This window comes from Hemitrygon akajei, chromosome 3, assembly GCF_048418815.1.
Source record: "Hemitrygon akajei chromosome 3, sHemAka1.3, whole genome shotgun sequence".
NCBI classification, from domain to species: Eukaryota; Metazoa; Chordata; class Chondrichthyes; order Myliobatiformes; family Dasyatidae; genus Hemitrygon; species Hemitrygon akajei.
Window position 1 is genome coordinate 100738055 of NC_133126.1, and position 24274 is coordinate 100762328.

General features: G+C 39.6%; 1 protein-coding gene across 4 annotated transcripts in view; it reads left to right on the top strand.

The window, feature by feature from the left end:
- The window catches only part of LOC140725256 (tau-tubulin kinase 2-like), a 363522-nt gene that overhangs the window by 140390 nt on the left and 198858 nt on the right, over positions 1–24274 (top strand). For all 4 annotated transcript variants that reach the window (XM_073040487.1, XM_073040490.1, XM_073040489.1 and 1 more), the window contains exons 4-6: positions 7407–7480; positions 11752–11892; positions 18279–18383. In XM_073040487.1, the coding sequence (XP_072896588.1) occupies positions 7407–7480; positions 11752–11892; positions 18279–18383 (320 nt within the window). The remainder of the gene's footprint in view (positions 1–7406; positions 7481–11751; positions 11893–18278; positions 18384–24274) is intronic.

Here is a 24274-nt window from a genome sequence, read left to right on the forward strand (position 1 = left end):
GGGTCCAGGATAGGTCCTCTGAGATGTCGATGCTCACCTGAAGCTGCTCACCCTTTCCACTACTGACCCCAAAATGAGAATTGGTGGGCATCACTTTTCATCAGAATGCAGTCTACCTGATCTATTGAGTGTCTCCAGCCTTTTGAAATTTCAGGTTTCTAGCATCTGCAGTTTTTGGCTCTTCATTTAATGTGAGTTTTTGATTACAAACAAAGTATTGGTGAAAATATTAGTCCAGAGATATTTATAGATGAAACTTTTCACTTCACTTTGAAATTTATGGAAGTGCTTGGACCAGGGGTCTATAAATTGAACAAGGGGTCCGTGGACCCTAATTTGAGAACCCCTGGCTTAGACTAGTGCTTCCAGATTAATTGAAACAAGACTATCCTTAGAGTCATAGAAAAGTACAGCACAGAAACAGACCCTTTGGTCTTTCTTGTCCATGGTGAGCCACTAAAGCTGCCTACTCCCATCAGTCTGCACCGGGACCTACCATCCATGTACTTATCCAAACTCCTCTTAAACTTTGAAATCAAGCATGCATGCACCAGTTTTGCTGGCAGCTTGTTCCACGTTCTCACTACCCTCTGAGTTGAATAAGCTTCCCTTTATGTTCCCCCAAACTTTTCACCTTTCACTCTTAACCCATGACCTCTGGTTTTTTCTACCCACCTCAGTGGAAAAAGCCTGTTTGCATTTACCCTAGCTATATCCCTCATAATCTGTATATCTCTATCAATCTCCTTTCAATCTTCTGTGCTCCAAGGAATAAAGTCCTAACTTAATACAATCTTTACTGATAACTCAGGTCCTCAAGACCCGGCAACATCCTTGTAAATTTTCTCTGTACTCTTTCAACCTTATTTACATCTTTCCTGCAGGTAGGTGATCAAAACTGCACACAATGTTCCAGATTGTGTCTCACCAATGCCTTATACAATTTCAAAATAACATCCCATCTCCTGTACTCAATATTTTGATTTTTGAAGGCCAAAAGCTTTCTTTATGATCCCATCTAACTGCGACACCACTTTCAGTGCATTATAGACCTGTATTTCTAGATCCCTCTTCTACCACACTCCTCAGTGCCCTACCATTAATTGTGTGAAACCTCCCCTGGTTGGTCCTATTGGAGTGCAACATCTCATACTTGTCTGCATTAAATTCCATTTGCCATTTTTCTGCCCATTTTTCCAGCTGGCCCAGATTCCACTACAAACCATGATAGCCTTCCTTGCTGTCCACTACACCCCCAGTCATAGTGTCAAATGCCAATTGCTGATCCAGTTAACCACATTATCATCCAGATCATTGATGTAGATGACAAACAACAAAGGACCCATCACCAATCCCAGAGGCACTCCACAAACCTTTAGTTAGAGAGGCAACCATGTGCTACCACTCTCTGGCTTTTCCACAAAGCCAATGTCTAATCCAATTAACTATCTCATCTTGAATACCAAGCAACTGAACCTTTGTGACCAACCTCCCACACCAGACCTTATCAAATGCCTTACTGAAATCCACATACACAGCTTGCATTGATCAACTTTCCTGGTCACTTCCTCGAAAAACTCTCTAAGATTGGCTAGACAAGACCTGCCATGCTGACCATCCTTAATCAGTTCATGTCTATCTAAATACCTATATATTCAGTCCCTTAGAATACCTTCCGATAACCTTTCCTCTACTGATGTCAGGCTCACGGGTTTATAATTTCCTGGATTATTTGTAGAGCATTTCTGCACTGTAGAACAACGTGGCTATCTTCCAATCCTCTGGTACACATAACCTGTCGTTGGGATGATTTAAAATCTCTCCGAGGAACTGGCAGTTTCTGCAGTTGCCTCCTGTAGGGTGTGAGGAAACACCTTTTCAGGCCCTGGGGATTTATCCACCCTAATTTTCCTCAGGACATCAAGCACCTCTTCCTCTATAATCTGTATAGGGTCCATGCAGTTGATGCTGCTTTGTCTCACTTTGATAGACTTTGTCCATCTCTAGAGTAAACACAGATGCAAAAGATCCATTTAAAATCTCCCCCATCTCTTCTGGCACCACACGTGGATTACCATTCTGATCTTCCAGGGGACCAATCTTGTGCCTTGCAATCCTTTTTGTTCTTAACATATCTGTAGAATCCCTTCGGATTCACCTTCACCTAGTCTGCTAGGGCAACTTCAAGCCTTCTTATAGTTGTCCTGTTTTTTTCCTTAAGTGTTTTCCTGTATTTCTTTTACTCTATAAGCACTCCCTTTGTTCCTACCTGCCTATATCTACTATGCACCTCTTTGTTCTTCTTAACCAGGGCCACAATATTTATTGAAAACCAAGGTTCCCTACTCCTGTTATCTTTACCTTTTATTTTGGCAAGCTTTGTACTCTCAAATTATCACTTTTGAAGGCTCCCACTTGCCAAGTACACTTTTGCCAGAAACCAGCCTGTCCCAATCCCCAAATGCACGATCTTTTCTGATACCGCCAAAATTGGCCTCACTCCAAGTTAGAAACTCTACCCACGGACTTGACCTATCTTTTTCCATGCTTGCTTTGAAACTAGTGGCATTGTGATCACTAAATGCAAAGTGTTCCCCTACTCAAACTTCTGTCACCTGCACTGTCTCATTCCCTAATAGCAGTTCAAGAATCACACACTTTTGTTGGGACTTTCATGTATTGATTAAGGAAGCCATTTGCACATTTGACACAAACTATCCCATCTAGTCCTTTTAAAATATGGGAGTCCCAGTCAATATATGGAAAGTTTATTTGGGTGGAAATGAGGAATGGGAAAGGTGTAGTAACACTTATAGGAGTGTATTATAGACCACCTAATGGGGAGCGAGAATTGGAGGAGCAAATTTGCAAGGAGATAGCAGATATTTGCAGTAAGCACAGGGTTGTGATTGTGGGAGATTTTAATTTTCCACACATAGACTGGGAAGCCCATACTGTAAAAGGGATGGATGGTTTGGAGTTTATAAAATGTATGCAGGATAGTTTTTTGCAGAAATACATAGAGGTACCAACTAGAGAAGGGGCAGTGTTGGATCTTCTGTTAGGGAATGAAATGGGTCAGGTGACAGAGGTATGTGTTGGGGAGCAGTTCGGGTCCAGTGATCACAATGCCATTAGTTTCAATATAATTATGGAGAAGGATAGGACTGAACCCAGAGTTGAGATTTTTGATTGGAGATAGGCAAACTTTGAGGAGATGTGAAAGGATTTAGAAGGAGTGGATTGGACAATTTGTTTTATGGGAAGGATGTAATAGAGAAATGGAGGTAATTTAAAGTTGAAATTTTGAGGGTACAGAATCTTTATGTTCCTGTTAGGTTGAAAGGAAAGGTTAAAGATTTGAGAGAGCCATGGTTTTCAAGGGATATTGGAAACTTGGTTAGGAAAAAGAGAGATATCTACAATACATATAGGCAGCATGAAGTAAATGAGGTGCTCGAGGAATATAAAGAATGTAAGAAGAATCTTAAGAAAGAAATTAGAAAAGCTAAAAGAAGATACTAGGTTGCTTTGGCAAGTATGGTGAAAATAAATCTGAAGGGTTTCTACAGTTATATTAATAGCAAAGGGATAGTGAGGGATAAAATTGGTCCTTTAGAGAATCAAAGTGGACAGCTATGTGTGGAGCCGAAAGAGATGAGGGAGATTTTGAACAATTTCTTTTCTTTAGTATTCACTAAGGAGAAGGATATTGAATTGTGTAAGGAAAGGGAAACAAGTAGGGAAGTTATGGAAACTATGACGATTAAAGAGGAGGAAGTACCACCCTTTTAAGGAATATAAAAGTGGATAAATCTCCAGCTCCTGACAGGATATTCCCTAGGACTTTGAGGGAGGTTGGTGTAGAAATAGCAGGGCTCTGACAGAAATATTTCAAATGTCATTAGAAACAGGGATGGTGCCGGAGGATTGGCGTATCACTCATGTTGTTCCATTGCTTAAAAAGGATTCTACGAGTAAACCTAGCAATTATAGGCCTGTCAGTTTGATGTCAGTGGTGGGTAGATTAATGGAAAGTATTCTTAGAGATGGTATATATAATTATCTGGATAGACATGGTCTGATTAGGAATAGTCAGCATGGATTTGTGCGTGGAAGGTCATGTTTGACAAAACTTATTGAATTTTTTGAAGAGATTACTAGGAAAGTTGACGAGGGTAAAGCAGTGGATGTTCTCTATATGGACTTCAGTAAGGCCATTGACAAAGTTCTGCACGGAAAGTTAGTTAGGAAGGTTCAATCGTTAGGTATTAATATTGAAGTAGTAAAATGGATTCAACAGTGGCTGAATGGGAGATGCCAGAGAGTACCTGTGGATAACTGTTTGTCAGGTTGGAGGCTGGTGACTAGTGGTGTGCCTCAGGGATCTGTACTGGGTCCAATGTTGTTTGTAATATACATTAATGATCTGGATCATGGGGTGGTAACTTGAATTAGTAAGTATGCAAATGATAAGGTAGGTGGTGCTGTGGATAATGAAGTAGGCTTTCAAAGTTTGCAGACAGATTTAGGCCAGTTAGAAGAGTGGGCTGAAAGATGGCAGATGGAGTTTAATGCTGATAAGTGTGAGGTGCTACATTTTGGTAGGAATAATCCAAATAGGACATACATGGTAAATGGTAGGGCATTGAAGAATGCAGTAGAAGAGAGTGATCTAGGAATAATGGTGCATAGTTCCCTGAAGGTGGAATCTCATGTGGATAGGTTGGTGAAGAATGCTTTTGGTATGCTGGCCTTTATAAATCAGAGCATTGAGTATAGGAGTTGGGATGTAATGTTAAAATTGTACAAGGCATTGGTAAGGCCGAATTTGGAGTTTTGTGTACAGTTCTGGTCACCGAAGTATAGGAAAGATTTCAACAATATAATAGAGTACAGAGAAGATTTACTAGAATGTTACCTGGGTTTCAGCACCGAAGTTTCAGGGAAAGGTTGAACAAGTTAAGTCTTTATTCTTTGGAGCGTAGAATGTTGGGGGGGGACTTGATAGAGGTATTTAAAATTATGAGGGGGTTAGATAGAGTTGACATGGATAGGCTTTTTCCATTGAGAGTAGGGGAGATTCAAACAAGAGGACATGAGTTGAGAGTTGGGGGCAAAAGTTTAAGGGTAACATTAGGGGGGGTTCTTTACTCAGAGTGGTAACTGTGTGGAAAGTGCTTCCAGTACAAGTGGTAGAGGCAAGTTCAGTATTGCCATTTGAAATAAAATTGGATAGGTATATGGACAGGAAAGGAATGGAGGGTTATGGGCTGAGTGCGGGTCAGTGGGACTAGGTGAGAGAAAGCGTTTGGCATGGACTAGAAGGGCCGAGATGGCCTGTTTCCATGCTGTAATTGTTATACGGTTTAATGATTTAAAATTACATACTATAACAACCTGTATTTTTTAAAACAGTCTGCAATCTCTCTGCAAGTTTGTTCCTTTAATTCTCTTGGACTGTTGGGTGGTCTGTAATACACCCCCCATTAAAGTGGTCATACTTTTCTTCTTTCTCAGTTCCACCCATAACGCCTCACTAAACACGTTCTCCAGTCTGATCCGACTGAGCACTGCCGTGACATTTTCCCTTCTCCTTTTAATCCTTCCTGCTCTGTCACGTTGAAAACAATGGAATCCTGGAATAATGAGCTGCCAGTCCTGCCCCGCCTGCAACCAAAGCTACAGTATCATAATTTCAGGTGTTGATCTATGTCCTGTCTTTCCTACGATACTTCTTGCATTGAAATATACGCAGTTCAGGACATTAATCACACCATGCTCAACCTTTTGGTTCCTGACTTTGTCTGAGGTTTTACCAAGATCTGTCTCCACAGCCTCTCCACTAACCGTTCTGGCATTCTGGTTCCTATCCCGCTGCAACTCTAGTTTAAACCCCATTGTGCAGCAATAGCAAACCTTTCCATTACGATCTTAGTCCCCTTCTAGCTCAGGTGCAAACCTCCTCTTCTGTATAGGTTCCATCTTCCCTGGAAGCGAGCCCAATGATCAAAAATCTTATGCCCTCCCTCCTACAACAACTCCATGGCCATGTGTTAAACTATATAATCTTCCTATTTTTGGCCTCACTGGCATGTGACATGGGTAGCAATCCTGAGATCACAACTTTGGAGGTTGTGCTGTTTAACTTGGCACCTAACTCCCTATGTAGAACCTCATCACTCTTCCTACGTATGTCATTGGTACCTACATGAACCACAATTTCTGGATGCTCACCCTCCCTCTTAGGACTTGATCTGAGATGACCTGGTCTCTGGCACCAGGAAGACAACATACCATTTGGTAATCTTGTTCTTGTCCACAGAACCTCTTTTCTGTTCCCTTAACTAACGGATCTCCTATCTCCTATCACCACAGCTCACCTCTTCCCCCCCCCCCCCCCCCCGCTCACCCCCACCCTTCCCTTCTAAATTGCAGAGTCAGATTCAGTGCCAGAGACCTGACCAGTGACTTTCTTCTGCTAGGTCATTTCTCCCCACCCCCCACCAACAGTATCCAAAGTGATATTGTTGAGGGGGATGGCCACAGGGGTACTCTGCATTGGCTGTTTAACCCCTTTTGCCCTTCTTGATGGTCAACCCGTTTCCTGTATCCTGCATCTTGGGTGTAACTACCTCTCTATATGTCCAATCTATCACCCCCTCAGCCTCCAAATGATCCGGAGTTCATCCAGTTCCAGCTCCAACTCCTTAATGCAGTGTTAGAACCTGCAATTGCATGCACAGTTGTTGAGATGAGGGGAGGGGAGGGGGGAAGTCTCCTGCCTTCCCACATCCCGCAAGAGGAGCATTCCTCCACCTTGCCTGGCATCTCTACTGTTCTAACTGAAGAAATATAAAGAAGGCAGAACAATAAACTGTGGGGGTGGGGGGAGCTCTTAATCTACAGCTTTTTGCCTTCTCTCATTGAAACATTGAAGAGCTAAAGCCACAAAATCTCCTCCCTAACTCTGTCCATTCCAATGATGGCTGCTCCGCTTGCCCATGCTTTACCCTAATCTGTTCTTGCTAATCAATCCTGAATGTTGATTAGGCACTGCTCAAAGCTTCAAACTGCTGTGAGTCACTGCCTTTTCAGCTTCTCAGGCTTCCGATCTCTCCGACTGGACACAGCTCAAAGCTCCAAATTGCCGCACGTCGCTGCCTTTTCTGCTCAGTCGGCAAACCATTACAGTCCTCCATGTTTCTTGTGTCATTTTGTTGTCTGAGTTATGAATTATAATCTACTGTCTGGTGTGACACCATTGTACTGCGTAAGCCTCTGAATAATTAATGCCATTGGTTGAATTGTGTCAGGGGTTTTTCAGTTGATCTTGCCTTTTCTGTGCTAGTCGCATTCATTTGTAAGTGGAATTATTAATGATTTCTTTCTACTTTTGGCAATAGGGAAGGATCATGTTTGTAGATTTATTGGCTGTGGAAGAAATGACCAATTTAACTATGTTGTTATGCAGCTACAGGTAAGCTTTTATACTATTAATAAATAGGTTTATCACCTTATTCTTTAAGTACCTAATCTATGGAGAATAGTTCATTCTGTTTAATTAATTACTTGGTCACATAAGGTGGTCAAATCTCTCTTGGGAAATTATTTCTGTGGGTTATTGTGGCTTGAGTCACTTTGTATGAGTTCTATTAACGAGGTTGTTTAGTGCAGCACATGCATATTTAAAAAAATATAAATGAGATTATTATTGAACTTTCCTATAATATTGGTACAATAATTGACTTATTCTTTGTCTAATAAAGTGATCTTGTAGGTACTTGTTTAAAAAGAGGAAATTGGATTTTTGTTCTTTGAGCCCACCTTACTGACCCGTGGCTGAGTATCTTTTCCATTTCCATTGTATTTTCTTTGTGTCCACAACATTTTAATGATATGTATACATGAATGTTCCTTTGAACCTCTACTCTTTCTGTTTTTTTAGATTTTTACTATTTGGAAAATACTATATTCTGTCTTTTACACCTAGATGGGATAAACTCAGTTTGTCTGTGCATAGATTCATATTCTGTAGTTATGCTTGTGTACTGAATCTTTTAATATCTCTTAAAGTGCTGCTTATTTTGATCCCACAAAAGTCAATATAAAGACTTTGTTAAATAAAGTTCTGACCCATTTCTTTATTTGTTTTTGTAATTTGCACCTATCCTAACATTGAGGGGATATCCTGATAAATTGACAGGCAGTCTTAGTTAGTACTCAATTTTTTTCTGTTTAAATTCATGTTTTGATATTTTGGACATTTAATGCTTTGTCCCATATCTCTTAGTTGGGAACACTTGCTGTTGAAGTTGTAGTAAGCATATGAGATGCACTGAACTCACTAAATAGGCTTGTGTGCATAGAATACATTAGCAATTTCTCTAAAACAAGTTTGCTTTGGGAGCTTTGGAATTTACCGTAAAGTGTAGATGAAAACTCATAATATAGTTTCAAGAAGTGGAAACCATCATTAAAAACACTTGATGAAAGAAGGACACAAAGAAATATAAGTTGAGTTCGAAAATTAAAGACTATTGAAAATAATAAGGGAAAACCTGAGACTGGGGAATGCATGCTAATTCTAAAAAGAAGCAAAGCTCAAGTAGTTTACAATCGGGGAAGGAAGAGCTCTTTGAGTTAAAGCTGATTCAGATATGGCTTGAACAAAAGAAGACAGTGGAGAAAGCTGAAAGATTTGCAAAGAAAATGGATATATAAAACATTAGTCCCAACAATAGCATATTTTTCAGATTGAAAATTGTGACATCATCTGATCTGCAAGCAGCTTTTTGGGGAAGGTTTATCTTCGCCACTTCAGCCTGTATGACTAGTGTATTCAATAGCTTATTACAATCTTCAATTCTGATGGTACTGTTCTTTATATAAATGCCAGGTAAAGCTTACCAGGGTGTTGGTCACGTAACCAAACATTTGGATGTCCTGACGAAGGGTCTCGACCCAAAACGTTGACAGTGCTTCTTCCTATAGATGCTGCCTGGCCTGCTGTGTTCCACCAGCATTTTGTGTGTTATTTGGATGTCCTTTCTTATTTCTATAAACATACAGAGAATTGAAAGTTACAGCTTATTACCAATAATCAGAATCAAAGGGTCAAGATACTTTAACTGTGGTAATCAATTGATAATCAGATGTGCAACAATTGCTGTAAAAGATTTGGATAGCATCAATTAATTTTTTTCCTTAATAGTTGTGGCCACTTGGTTGCTACATACTGTTCCAGAATTGCAAGATCCTTATGCAGGTCCCCACTGATCTCATCTTGAGTGTTTGCATACAAAGCAATCATTTTTTTTCTCTGCTTTTCAGCGAGTTTCCAAGCAAGATCATTAATTTACTTTTAGTTCCATTTGTTAGAGGTTTTGCTGATCGTCTCCCTTTGGAGCTTTATGAAGTGACTTATGAAACTCCTTACTAAAGAAAACTTTGATTATTTTTCAATCCAGTTCATCAGTCATTTTAAATCTGGTTTGTCGGGCTTGATGTATCTTTTTGAAAATATCCATGGGATCTTTTGAAGCTTAGTTTGGTGTGATGCAAAATACTCTTTTTGCTGCTTGTCTTTATTATTGTTTGCAGAGTCTTTAATCTCTTCAGTTTCTTTATTGAAAACATCCTCTTGACATCCCTCTATCCAGTCCTTTCAGTAGTCGGTAGGTTTCAGTGAGATTCTCCCCTCATTCTTCTTAACACCTGTGAGTATAGGCCCAAAGTCATCAAATGATAATTTCATTCGTAGTACAGGTGTCCCCTGCTTTACGAATGTTCACTTTACGCCACTTCGCTTTTACTAACGACCTACGTTAGTAACCTGTTTTCACATTACAAAGAGGATTTTCGCTTTTACAAAAATTTTTCCCATATAAATTAATGGTTCTTCGCTTGATGCCATTTCGGCTTAAGAAAGGTTTCACAGGAACACTCTACCTTTGTAAAGGGGGGTGGGAACACCTGTATAATTCTTGTAAATATTGTCTGAACCCTCTCCAGTGCCAACTCACCCTTCTGTAGATATGGGGCCCAAACCCTGCTCACAATACTCCACTGGTGGTCTGACCATTGCCTTATAAAGACTCAGCATTATATTCTTGCTTTTATATTCTATTTCTTTTGAAATAAATGCTAACATTGCATTTCCCTTCCTCCCCATTGACTCAGCCTGCGAATGATCCTTCAGGGAATACGGCACAAAAGTTCCCAAGTCTCTTTGCACCTCTGATTTCTGAATTTGCTCCCTATTTAGAAAATACTGTAATCCTTTATTCCTTCTTCCAGAGTACATGACCATACACTTCTCTATGCTGAATTTCATCTGCCATTTCTTTGCTCATTCTCCTAATCTGTCCAAGTCTTTCTGCAGCCTTCCTGCTTTCTAAACACTGAATGCCCCTTCACCTATCTTTGCATCATCTGCAAACTTAGACACAAAGCCATTAGTTCTGTCATCAAAATCATTAAGGTAGCGGACCTGACCCACGACGGAACACCACTAGTCACAGGCAAGCAACCAGAAAAGCCCCCCTTATTCCCTCTCTTTACCTTCTGTCTGTTTGTCAGTCTTCTATCCACAAGTGTGCACCTCCTTGGCCAACTTATTAGTTCATTGGTTTACTTCTGCAATCTAAGGTTTTCCTCTGTACTAATTTTATATCATCTAGAAACCTTTTTATGTCTTCATTTGTCTAAATCACAAAATGAACTGCAAAAAGCAAGGGTATAAACTAATGAACTATAAAGATCTTCACTGTAAACTGCCTTAAAATCATTAAAACATAAACCACTATTCTTTAATTTTTGAGCCAGTTTTGGATCCCATTTGCTGCTCTTCGTTACATACTAAAGACATTTGCATTTTTGGTCAGACTTACCTCTTGGTTGGGCAACACAATGGTGCAGCTAGTAGAGTGGCTGCTTCACAATGCCAGAGAACAAGCTTCAGTCCTGATATTGGTTGCAGTCTGTGTGGAGTTGACAAGTTTATGAGAATGTGGGGAAAATAAATCAGAATCAGAGTCGGAATCAGATTCAGGTTTAATATCTCCAGCATATGTCATAAAATATATTAACTTTGTGGTAGCAGTACAGTACAATACATGATAATATAGGAAAACAATAAATAAATCAATTACAGCAAATATATATGTACTGTATATTAAATAGTTAAATTAAAAATAGTGCAAAACGAGAAATGATTTTTTTTAAAAAAAGTGAGGTGTTCATGGGTTCAACGTCCATTTAGGAATCAGATGGCAGAAGGGAAGAAGCTGTTTCAGATTGGCTGAGTGTGTGCCTTGAGGATTCTGTACCTCCTTCCTGTTGGCAACAATGAGAAGAGGGCATGTCCTGGGTAATGGGAGTCCTTAATAATGGATGCTGCCTTTCTGAGGCACCGTTCCTTGAAGATGCCTTGGATAAAATGGAGGCTAGTAACCAAGATGGAGCAGACTAATTTTACAACTTTCTGTAGCTTTCAATCCTGTGCAATAGCGCCCCCCCCCCCCATAGCAGACAGTGATGCAGCCTGTCAGAAGGATAAACTGGAATGAGTGTAGTAGATAACCACTGAAAATACTGAGCCACTTGAATTTCATTGACGTATTTGCTATGTGGAAAAATAAAGAATTATCCAAGGAATTGTCTAAAAATCTTCATATCCAGACAATGTCCTGAGTGATATGTATTATTCGGTTAATAAGTTTAAAAAAAATTTTCTTTCATTCCATTCAGGGGCGAAATCTTGCAGATCTACGTCGCAGTCAATCACGTGGTACCTTTAGCATCAGCACTATTCTACGACTGGGAAAACAAATTCTTGAAGCAATAGAAAGTATTCACACTCTAGGCTTCCTTCACAGAGACATCAAACCTGTAAGTAATTCAGAGAACAGTTACACCTGGATTTTAAAGTGCAGGATAGATTTAAGTTTATTGACCTTCAGTTTGAAAACTGAATGTCATTTCGGAGAATGATTATATCCATGACAGTTTAGTACTCGAGCTATCCAATTAGTCCCACTCCTTTGTTGCCTTCTCTTCTGGAGCCACATGTATAGTAGCTAGTAGAGCCACCACCAGAGACCTGGGCTCAATCCTGACTTCAGATATTGTATCACTGAATCATGGCTGAAAGAAGATTATAGCTAGGAGCTTATTGTCTAAGTATACACATTATATTGAAAAGATAGGTAGCAAGGCAGAAGGCTCTATTGGTTTTTTTTATAAAAAGAAATCATTAGAAAGAGGTTACATAGGGTCGGAAGGTTTTGAATCATTGTGGATAGAGCTAAAGAACTGCAAGGGTAAAAAGACCCTGATGGGAGTTGTATACAGACTCCCAAGCAGTAGTAAGGATGTTGCCTGCAAATTACAACGGGAGATAGAAAATGCATGTCAAAAGGGCAATGTTACAGTAGTCATAGGGGATTTCAGTATGCAGATAGATTAGGAAAATCAGTTTGGTACGGGACTCCAAGAGGGGAATTTCTAGAATGCTTATGACATACCTTTTTAGAGCAGATCGTGGCTGGCCCACTAATTTAGTGCTATTGAGTGTTGTGCAATGAACTGGAATTGGTTAGAGAGCTTAAGGTAAAAGAACTATGATAAAATATAAAATCATAAAAAAAATGATAGAATTCACTTTGAAATTTGAGACCAAGAAGCTAAAGTCAGCTGTATCGGTATTACAGTGGAGTAAAAGGAATTAGAGACGTGAGAGAGGAATTGGCCAGAATTGATTTGAAAAGAACACTGGTAGGGATGATGGCAGAGCAGAAGCGGATGGAATTTCTGGAAGCAACTCAGAAAGCATAGGGTATATACATCCCAAAGTGTAATAAGTATTCTAAAGGCAAGTTGACACAACCATGGCTAACAGGGGCTAACAAATACAACATAAAAGTCAGAGAGGGGATATATAATGAAACAAAAATTAGTGGGAAGTTAGGGGATTGGGAAGCTTTTAAAAACCAACAGAAGGCTCTAAAAAAGTCAGTAAGAAGGTAAAGGTAAAATACAAAAGTAAGCTAGCCAATAATATTAAAGAAGATACCAAAAGCTTCTTGAGATGCATAGTTTAAAAGAGAGGCAAGAGTGGATATCGGACTGCTGGGAAATTATGCTGGACAGGTAGTAATGGGGGACAAAGAAATGGCGGATGAACTGTATAAGAATTTTGCATCAGTCTTCAATGGAAGACATTAACAGTGTGATGTAAGTTCCAGATGTCAAGGATCACGAAGTGTGTGAAGTTACCATCACTGGAGGGAAGGTTATTGGGAAACTGAAAGGTCTGAAGGTAGATAAGTCACTTGGACCAAATGGTGTACACCCCAGAGTTCTGAAAGAGGTGGCTGAAGACATTGTGGAGAGATTATTAATGATCTTTCAAGAAACACAAGATTCTGGAGGACTGAAAAATTGCAAATATCACTTTTCAAGAAAGAGAGGCAGATGAAAGGAAATTGTAGGCCAGCTAATCTGATCTCAGTGGTTGGGAAGATGTTGGAGTTGATTTCTAAGAATGTGGTTTTGGGGTACTTGGAAGCACATGATAAAATAGGCCACGGTCAGAATGGTTTCCTCAAGAGAAAAACTTGCCTCACAAATCTGTTGGAATTCTTTGAGAACTAACAAGCAGGGTAGACAAAGGAGAATTTTTGATGTTGTACTTAGATTTACAGAAGGCTTTTGACAAGGTGCCACACACGAGGCTGCTAAACAAGCTACCAGCCTGTGATATTACAGGAAAGATTCTAGCAAGGATAAAACAGTGGCTGATTGGCAGGAGGTAAAGAGTGGGAATAAAGGGAGTCTTTTCTAGTTGGCTGCCAGTGACTAGTGGTGTTCCATAGGGGATTGTGTTGGGACTGATTCTTTTTATGTTGATCTGTATGATGGAATTGATGGCTTTGTTGTAAAGTTTGCAGGCGATATGAAGATGGGTGGAGGAGCAGGTAGTTATGAGGAAATAGGGAGGTTACAGAAGGATTTAAACAGACTAAGGGAATAGGCAAATAAATAGCAGATGGAGTACAGTGTTGGGTCATGCACTTTGGTAGAAGAAATGAAAGGGAAAGAAAATACAAAAACTGGAGATGCAAAGGAACTGGGAGTCCTTGTGCAGGTTGAGTCTGTTAGCATTTGTTACAAGAGGACTAAAATATAAAAGCGAGGATGTAACACTGAGACTTTATAAAGCACTGTCGAGACCTCACTTGGAGTATTGTGAACAGTTTTGGGCCCCTTAAAAAGAATGTGTTGAAACTAGAGAGGGTTGAAAGTAGGTTCATGAGCATGATTCCAGGATTGAATGGCTTATCATATGAAGAGCGTTTGATGGTCTGGGTTTGTATTCACTGGAATTTAGAAGAATGAGGGGTGACCTAATTGAAACCTCTCGAACAATGAAAGGCTTAATAGAGAGGATGTTTCCTATGATGGGAGGGCCTAAGAGCAGAGGACACAGCTTCAAAATAGAGGCGCGTCCTTTTAGAACAGCGATGGGGAGGAATTTCTTTAGCCAGGGTGTGGTCAATCTGTGGAATTCATTGCTTCCAGGCAGCTGTGGAGGCTTTACGTATATTTAAGGCAGAGGTTGATAGACTCTTGGTTGGTCAGGGCATTTTGGGATACGGGGGGAAAGCAGGAAATTGGGGCTGAGAGGAAAATTGGATCAGCCATGATGAAATGGTGGAGCAGACACAATGGGCCAAATGGCCTAATTCTGCTCCTATATTTTATGGTCACCTTTAAAACCAGTGAAACATTTAATTTCTCCACTTTTTTGATGGTAATAGGTTCTGGAACTCCCCACACTGTCCCCCCCCCCCCCCCCCCAATTCTCCAACTGTACCATCCTCTTTTATTGTGAATAGCAAAAAGTTCTGGTGTCCTTTGGTTGCACACATAGATTAAGTACCTTAGATGGGCTTACAAAGTTGTGACTCTCCATAATCTTGCCTGCCTGCCAGTGTTCTATTGTATTCTTTGCCCTTCTGATTTTTTTGTTTTTCTTATTTTCAATTCTCTACACTTGTCATTCACTGTAGTTTTACCCAACTCTTGATATCCCTTGATGTCATTGGTTCCTTGGATTAAATGCCCTTCCACTCTTAGGAGAACACATTAGCATTTTTTCAGATTTGACTCTTTAGTAGCATATGGGCATCACAAGTCCGCGTCCATTTTTATCAGGTTCAGTTTTATAATATTGAAATCTTCTTTCCTTCAATTCGGGACTATCATCACTCCAGTATCCTTCTTCAATAAGAATATATTATGGCCACTATATCTGAAATGTTCTCTGCTGATACTCTCTTTGCCTTAAAATATTCCACTGGAAGCACCTCATCAACTCCTAGGGATTTATTTAAAAATTAAGTCCCATTAAGATGTTCACGGTTAATATTTGAGAAATTGAAATCCCCTACTACTATTGCTGTATTGTTTTTACACCTCTCTTACGATTTGTCTGTGCATTCACTCCTCTATCTCCTGAAACACATCCCTCAGAAAAGTGATCAAACTCTTTGTTTAGAAGCTCCACCCATATGGCTTTATTTGACGATCTTTCAATGATGTACTCATTTCTTAATGCAGTAATTAATGCTTTGATTAATATTGTAATACCATCTCTTCTTTTACGTCACCACCAAGCCCCACCCAGTCCTCATTTTATCTGAAGATTCTATGCCTTGGAATGTCGAGTTGCCAGTCCTACTTTCCTCAACATAAATATGTGATAGCAACACTCTCAGATTAAGTTTAATTTATTTATCACATATACATCGAAATAATACAGTGAAATGCATCATTTGTGTTAACAGCCAACACAAGCTAAGGATATGCTGGCAGCAGTCCATAGGTCTCACTCCGTACTACCGTACCAACCTAGCATGCTCACAGTGTTCAGCAGAACCAAGCAAGAAACAACAAGACAAGCCTCTTCCACCTTCTGACCCATTTACTCATCCTCTCAGTCACACAGATAGGCCTCTAATCCCAGAACAGGCTGTCACTGGGCCTCTGACCCCCAGTCCTTGGCTCTGGACTCTCAGACTCGCAGACATCAGTCCTCCAACTTCTGTCCCCTGGTCCAGAGTCATAAACATCAGGCCTCCAACTGTGTGTCCAGACACACTGACCTTTACACCTTGACCTCCAAACTCAACAAGACCTCTGGACTCGCATGGACTTCTGATCCTAGGGCTCCCCAACCTGAGGTGTCACCAGCTCTTGAATATACTGTCCATATGGATTTACTAATCTGGGGGCGCTGGGAAGAAGCTGCTAATTTTTTTCCTCAGCACTTGATGACCCGACCCTCAGGGATAGCTGGCCTTTGACTGCAAGGTGCTCTGACCTGGACTCTGATCTCTGGCTCTTCATTTACTGCCCCTGACCTTTTACTCTACCCTAAATTGACCCTTAACTCCATGTGCTGTCCCCAAAACGATCCCTACAAATCTCTGCTGTAACCTCAATGGATGTCACATCTCGGCGCCAGGCATTAGTTAACACCCTCTGTTCATTTGCCTTGCTTGTTAAGCTGTTTATAATAGAATAAATGCACTTCTATCTTCTGTTCCTCCCAAGTGCCCTGTCTAATCTATGCATAATTGTTTCTATTGAAATGACTTGGTTTTCTTTTTTATACTTGACTGCTCCTTACCTTCTCCTATGTTCTTAGTCTGATCTCCCTGCTTATTACATGGACTTGATTTTCATTCTATATTTACCTTTTTATTGGTTGGGAACTGAGTGGGTGCGTACTTGACTGTTAATAAGAGGAGCTATCATTCTGAAAGGTTGTAACCACTTGCCTTGATTAAGCTTAATTCTCTGGAGTGGAACCCACAACCTTCTGACTTGAGCAAGAACAGTGCACTGAGCCAGACATGACATTTTAGTAATTAAGATAGAGATTTGGGGAATAAGTTACCATAGTGAAACTAGTGAAGCACATAATGTTAAGTTATTTAATGATGTAATTGGATGTAATTTGGACTGAAATGATTGTGGGCTGTTTAGAGCAATTAGCAGGATGCAGCTGACATATACACACAGAGGCCTGTATTTTCTTAGAGAAAATTTGCCTGATCAAATAATGTGAATGCTTAGCATGCAATTTTACAAGATTGTGGCTTCTTGGCACACTTCAGCCCTCAGGACCCAATATTGAATTCACAATTTATGCAACCACCCTTTTTTGTTTGTGTTACAAATGGCCAATTCTATTTACATTCATCCAGAACTATGAACAAGCATTCGCCAGTCCTCTCACTTTTGTAATTTTGGTTGAGTTTCATGCTGGGGAAGCTGACCTGGGAGAGAATGTTTTCAATTATAATCTGTGATTAGTTGTTTGTTCATGACCATTTAGATGGAATCTTGTACAACATTGCTGTTGACTGCCACCCAGCTCAAATGACTAGAGCACATTTAAATCGAAAATGTTTTGTTTACAATATTATATGAGCTTCATTATATGAAGTTATCAGATATATATTATACAGATAAAAGGAATGAACGTTGCAATCCAACCTAGATCTTTAAATAATCTTTTCATACAGCTTCCACTTGGTCTCCTTGGATGATCCAAGTTCATAGAGGTTAAGTACTTAGTTTGTTGTGCTTCTGCTCTGCAGAATTATCTATCCAAGTCATGTCATAAAAATTTACTGCATTCAAAAGGACATAGAGACAACATACCATTTTATGCTTTTGAAAACATATAAGTAGAGCGTTCAGGTGACTACTTCACATCACATGGGTATCGGGAGGCCAAAGAAGTTATTTGAACTCCCTTAACCTGAATCTTGCTGTAGTCATCGTGTTTTACCAAGTTATCACATCAGTGGCTCTAGCATCCCTTGTTGCTACATGATAACTATGTTGTAGTTCCATGGGCCACTAACCCCAAAATGAAAGCTACTTGGAAGCTACTGACTGCACGAGTTTCTCCTTCATTCTGTTCTGTGATGAACACAATATTACATCTCAGTCAGATTGTAACTACCAGATAGAAAGGTTTATTCATCAGTGCATTATTTCCAAGTTGTTTACCTAGTCATGGGTCTTGTTGCTATATGTGGGATCTTGCGGCTGTATTTTAGAGAACAGGTGTTGGAAGGTGGAAAGACTACTAAGTATAAGATAAATGGTTGCTTTTTCTGTCTAAGTCTTTTTAACCTCTGTGATCTGTGCCAATTTATTCATTAAAGCAAGAAAAACATTTTTTTTAAACTTTTTAGTCAAACTTTGCAATGGGCCGGTTTCCGAGCACCTGTAGAAAGTGTTTCATGCTGGATTTTGGTTTGGCACGACAGTTCACGAATTCCTGTGGAGATGTTAGACCTGTAAGTATTTTTTTTGTGATTGAGTGAATGTTTAATTATTAGAGAAATCATATTGAGAAGAGATGTGTTGTGCAGTTGATTATGCCTTTGCCATTTTGGCTTTCTAAAACATTAATTTAAATTTGTCATTGTAATATTTTTCATAGTTCTGACAAACAGTCTCTAATTTGAAATGATAACTTTGTTCCACTTCCCACAAATGCTGCCTGACTAGTATTGCCAGAATTTGGTTTAACATAGTCAAGTTTATTGTCACATGTTGAGTACATGTGTGCCTAGATGCAATGTAAAACGTATGACTCACACAACATATAAAGTAATATTACCACAAGTAATAAAATGTATAACAGAAGATCGACATTTAGCATAAGTTACACTTATGACACAATTGTAAAAGTAAACAATATAAAGCTACTGGCACTTCATACATGAGACCTGGGTGGTGGCAGGCAGTTCAGTCATCTCACATCCTGGGGGAAGAAGCTGTTTCCCATCCTAACAGTTCTTGTCCTAATGCTATGGTACCTTTTGCTGTTGGTAGGGGGCAAAGATATTGTGGCATGGATGAGAGGGAGCCTTGACACTGCTAAGTGCCCTGTGTATGCAGCGCGCTTGATAAAAGTGAGACCCCAATGATCCTCTCGGCATTCCTCACAACCCTTTGTAGGGTCTTGCGGTCAGATGCCTTGCAGTTCCCATATCACATGGTGATGCAGCCGGTTAGGACACTGTCAAAGGTACTCCTGTAAAAGTTGTGGAGGAAGGAGCCTCGTTCACATCAATCTCCACAGACTCTACTGTCTTTCTTGATAAAGAGTTATTGGTAAGGGACCAGATGAGATTCCATTATGTGCACTCCCAGAAACTTGGTGCTCCTAGCTCTCTCCACAGAGGAGCCACTTATGTGCAGTGAGGAGTGGTCAGCTTGCACCTTCCTAAAGTCCACAGTCATCTCTTGTCTACGTTGGGACTGAAGTTGTTATGCTCGCATCATTCTACAAGCACCTCTAACTCCTCTCTGTACGCTGTCTTGTCATTGTTGATGAGGCTAACCACTGTTAGCAGTGAACTTGATTTGGATCCATTCAGCCCCATTTACAATAGACCATTAAGCAGTCTTTGATCTGGCTGTTCTTTTTGGTAGTGGAATAAAAGATTTTGTGGATATTAACTTCTGAAATTAACTAAGCGTTTGATGTTGAAACACAGGCCTGTGTAATAACTGAGTGAACTGTGGTTGGGAATCCTTCTGAAAAATACAGGTTGAGCACCTCTTATCTGAAATGCTTGAGGCCAGAAGTGTTTTGGATTTTGGAATATTTGTACCTATAAAATGACATCCCTCTGACGTTCACTCCATTGCTGATGAATGCACTCTTTCAATATCGATCGAGATCTTCATTTTTTCCCCTATTTTTCATTAACTTCTGGTCATTACTTTCAGCATAGAAATTTGAACAGTTTGTTCAAACAAACTTCAGGTTGTTCCTACAACCATACTTCTCCGTCAGATGCCTCACACTTACACCACTGTCAAGTTTTTCCAATAACTTGACTTAGTGTGTTTATAGATAAATATAAAAGGTTTCTTTTTTTAAAAAAATTCACTATTACCCATAGGGGTAACTACTGGCCTTTTTGACATAATGCACAGAGTGGTCACATGGTAATCTCTTGGAATTATTTATTTATTGAGATACAGCACGGAATTGACCTTTTGGGCCGTGCTGCCCAGCAGTCGCATCATGTCAGCACTCAAAAAAATTTTTTAAAAAAATTCGGATTTTGGACATTTTTGTATTTTGTGTTTTCGCATAAGGGTGTTCAGCCTTCATCTTGAATAGATACTTGAACAGAAGGTCATGAAATGTCTGGATTTTCATGTATTCTTTTCATTTACTTGAATTTTTAAAATAAAAGTCAATATGTTGATTGAGGTATAATGATCCAAAGAATGCATTTTCAGCATTAGCTAATAATCCAGATATCTCCTGATATTTAATACTGCTGATCTCTGCCTATTTTTGTTCTTTTGAGTATTTTTAATTGGAATAACTGCCATAAATATAAGGCTATAAAGAGATTGTAGAGGGGATCTAAGCCAGTCGTTTTTCACCCAGAGACTGGTGAGTACCTTGCATGCACTGCTGGAGAGTGGTAGAAGCACGGTTGCCAATATCATTTAAGAAGTGACTAGTCAAGCACTTGATTACCCAAGCACTGAAGATTACCTAACAAGGGCTGGGAGAAGGGATTAATATAGATGGGTGCCTGTTGGTTAGTATGGACTTTGTGGGCTGAACAACCCATTTCCATGCTGTATGATTCTGACTCCATGATGTAAAGATTTGCTTTGCAATCCTGTGTACCAAATGGGATTTATTTTTGTTCTTTCCTTTCTGTTATCGTACTAGCCCCAAGACTAGATGGGCCAAAGGGCTGGTTTCTGTGCTGTACTTTTCTATGACCCTATACTTTAGTCCTCAGTAATTTTCTCAGTTAAATGAGTCTGTGTACAATCTCAACTTTCCCACTCCGAACTTAAGTCGACTATGCAGGACAAGGACCACATGAGAAGTTACTTCTGTCCAGCTACAGTTACTATCAAATTCTTTACTGTTTTCTTGCACCAAGCTAAGTGACACTAATACTGGGAATGTAAAACTGTTCTATTCGAATGGACAAGCTATCATAGATGGGAAAAGACTACATGTCTGGCCATTAATTCCAACCTTAATTTAAAATATTTTCTGAATCACCATTATTTAATTTCAAACATTTTTCACTGTGAACTGCATCACAAATCAAGTGAAATAAACTTGTATAATTACTTAGGTTTGTGTTAACACTGAGATTTAACATTTTATAAATGTTGATCCTGTGCTGCTTGAACTCCCCACCTGTTATTCTTTAATGCCCTAGCTCATTGAATACGGTCAATTCCAGCCACATCCCAGTTGTAAACATGCTCCAGACCTAGCCATGTTCCAAATGAGCTGCAGCAATTATATTTATCCAAAAAGATGATAAATAGTCCAGATATTTGTTGTCACCAGAAACAATTCAAACCCAATAGTCAATTACTGTCCAAGTTCCCCATCATAAGTCATTAGTAAAATGATAGGAGGTGACAGCATCAGTCCCACCACCATTTATATGGCTAGAAGTGAGGACGTGTGATGACAATTCTGCAGTTCTGTGCTTGTCCATAGCATGAAAAGATGAGACAACGATCAGGCTTTGGAAAACAGAATACACACTAAATCTTTGCTAGGTGACAGTTATTATTAAGAGAATCTCAGCAGTTCCCCTCGACATCATTAAATTTGCTATCACAATGAGCATTGTGAAAGTCACTACTAATCAGATGCTTGAAAGGAAATTGGAAAAACTGATGTTGAAAATCTGAAATAAAAAGAAAATTCTATGAAAACTCTATGTTAATACCACATGTGCAGAACAAAAAGCAGTTAATGTATCTGAGACCTTTGTAAAAATTTGAACACACCAGCACAAAGTGGAGAACTGGCATAAATTCATAAAAGACTAAGCCAAAGATTAGGCATTCTTCTGAGAATGATTCATTTCCTGACTTCCCAAACCCTTCCCTCAAATCTGATGAAGCACCTTCTACTTGCCTGGATGAATTCAACTCCAACAACATGTGAAGATCAACACCATCCAGCACTCCACCACAAAGTTGGCAATTTTAGGTAACATTATCTGTTGACTGATATGTAAAGGATAAAATACTCCATCTACCACAGGTAAAAAATAGGTGATGTGACCTTGTCTGAATCAAGGAAATTAATTTGTTGCTACAGATCTGCTTTTCTTTTTAAAAAAAGACTTGCAAACAATCAAAAGCAAGATGTAGAGTGTTCATTTACTCCTTTTCCTTGTGATGTCAAGAAGTTAGAATCAAGACTATTGGGTAACTCGAAGAATGATAATTATATTGTAATACCCTGCAGAAATCGATCTTTTGTCTCTACTTCAGAATTTTATATCTGAATGGTTCTAGGGAGCAAATAGATTTCAAAGTGTCAACCTTTGTCATTTATATTGTTTCAGTAACTCTGTTTCCCATGGTATAATTATTCACATTTTCAGTTGAGGATTCCACAACACTCTAGAAGGATGCTGGTTGGAAAGGTTGTGTTTAATGCAACAGTCATAAAAACAAAGGATCAGATGCTGCCATAATCTTTCTATTATTTAAATCAATGTGTTTTCTAGCAGTTATGTATTGTGGTTGTGCAGTTTTAGTTTCTCCTGGAGATAGTGGTGTCTAACTTTCCAAAGGCAAGAAAGTGCTCCAGCAGTAGAAACAATTCCATTCATAAGCAGTAATGTTGCATTTTCTTTACTGTCCTGGAAGGTCTTCTCATTAGTTTTTGTACAGGTAGTCCCCGAGTTGCGAACGTCCGACTTACGGACAACTCGTACTTACGAACCGAGGAAGGAGAACGCCATCTGCCATTTTAAGTCATTGCCGTTGACACTGTGTTGAGTGTTTAACTTTGTATTTGGCTTAAATTTTTCTCAGTAAGATTCACCCTGACCCCGCCCCCCTCCCTGTTCTGGTCGGCTGGAGGCGCAGTGAGATCAGCGCCGGGGTTTCTGAGTTCGATCCAGTGACAGTCTGCTCCCGTGCCGGGTTGATGTTGAGCTCGCAATTTGACTTTGTAAGAAAAATCACTGCCGCCTCCAGTTTAAATTCCCATGCGGAATATTGTGGATGATCAAATGCCCAAACCCAGCACAGCCCCCACTTGTTCCATTTAACTTGTCTCAATGCGGTGGTCCTTAGGACCCAGCAGACCTCGGGAGCCGGCGCAGGTCGGGACCTGCCGCCCACAGTGTTTCTGCTCCATTGACAGGAAGCGATCGCAATTGGAAATAATAAAGTGTTTGGAAAAGCGTTAAGCTACAGTTGGTCAACGATCGGAACAATTTTAAAGGATAATGGATAAAGCGAGAATAATGGAGCATGTGAAAGGCGCTGCCCCAATGAAAGCTACAATTATTACTAAGCAACGCAGTGGTTTAATTATTGGAATACATACGTTTCTTAAGTGTTTTATATGCATAGAAAGGTAAAATATATACTGTATACTAAGACGAACGTTTGACTAACTAACGCTAAATAATACCAGATGTACGGTACTTGTTCCGACTTCCGTACAAGTCTGACTTAAAGACGGACTCAGGAACAGAACTCGTACATAACCCGGGGACTGCCTGCATTTCAATCTGATGACCAGCAGTTATTCCATAAACAACTTGCTAATTTTTACATTTTATTTTTATCGTGCTTCATTTAATGATGATTGAGCTTTAAACCCCTGTCTCACTCAAGCAAATAGAAATGACCTTTCGAGTAATCCGGCACAGTTGTACTTTTTAACATTTAATATAATGTAGGGAATAACTGTTCTGCTTTAACCAAACATTTTCCTAAAGATTTAGCCATTCAAAAATCTTGGAAGGAATGCTGCATTAACATTTCTGTGGTAATTTAAACGTTATTTCTAGAATTTAGAATTTATTTAAATCTTACATTCATCCCACAACGTGAGAGAGTAAAAATCTTTGCATTATGACTCTGTCGCAATGTACAGACATGTGAATTTACAAGTCTAATGGCTTGTAGAAAGAAGCTGTCCCGTGGCCTGTTGGTACTGGCTTTACTGCTGCGGTACCGTTTGCCAGGCGGAAGCAGCTGAAACAGTTTATGATTGGGGTGACTGGTGTCCCCGATGATCTTCCAGATCTGTTTTCTGCACCTGCTGCTATAAGTGTCCTCAGTGGAGGGAAGTTCACTATTTTCAACAGGTAAATAATAGTAAATGTCTTTATCATTAAACAAAGGTGAAGATCTTGTAAAT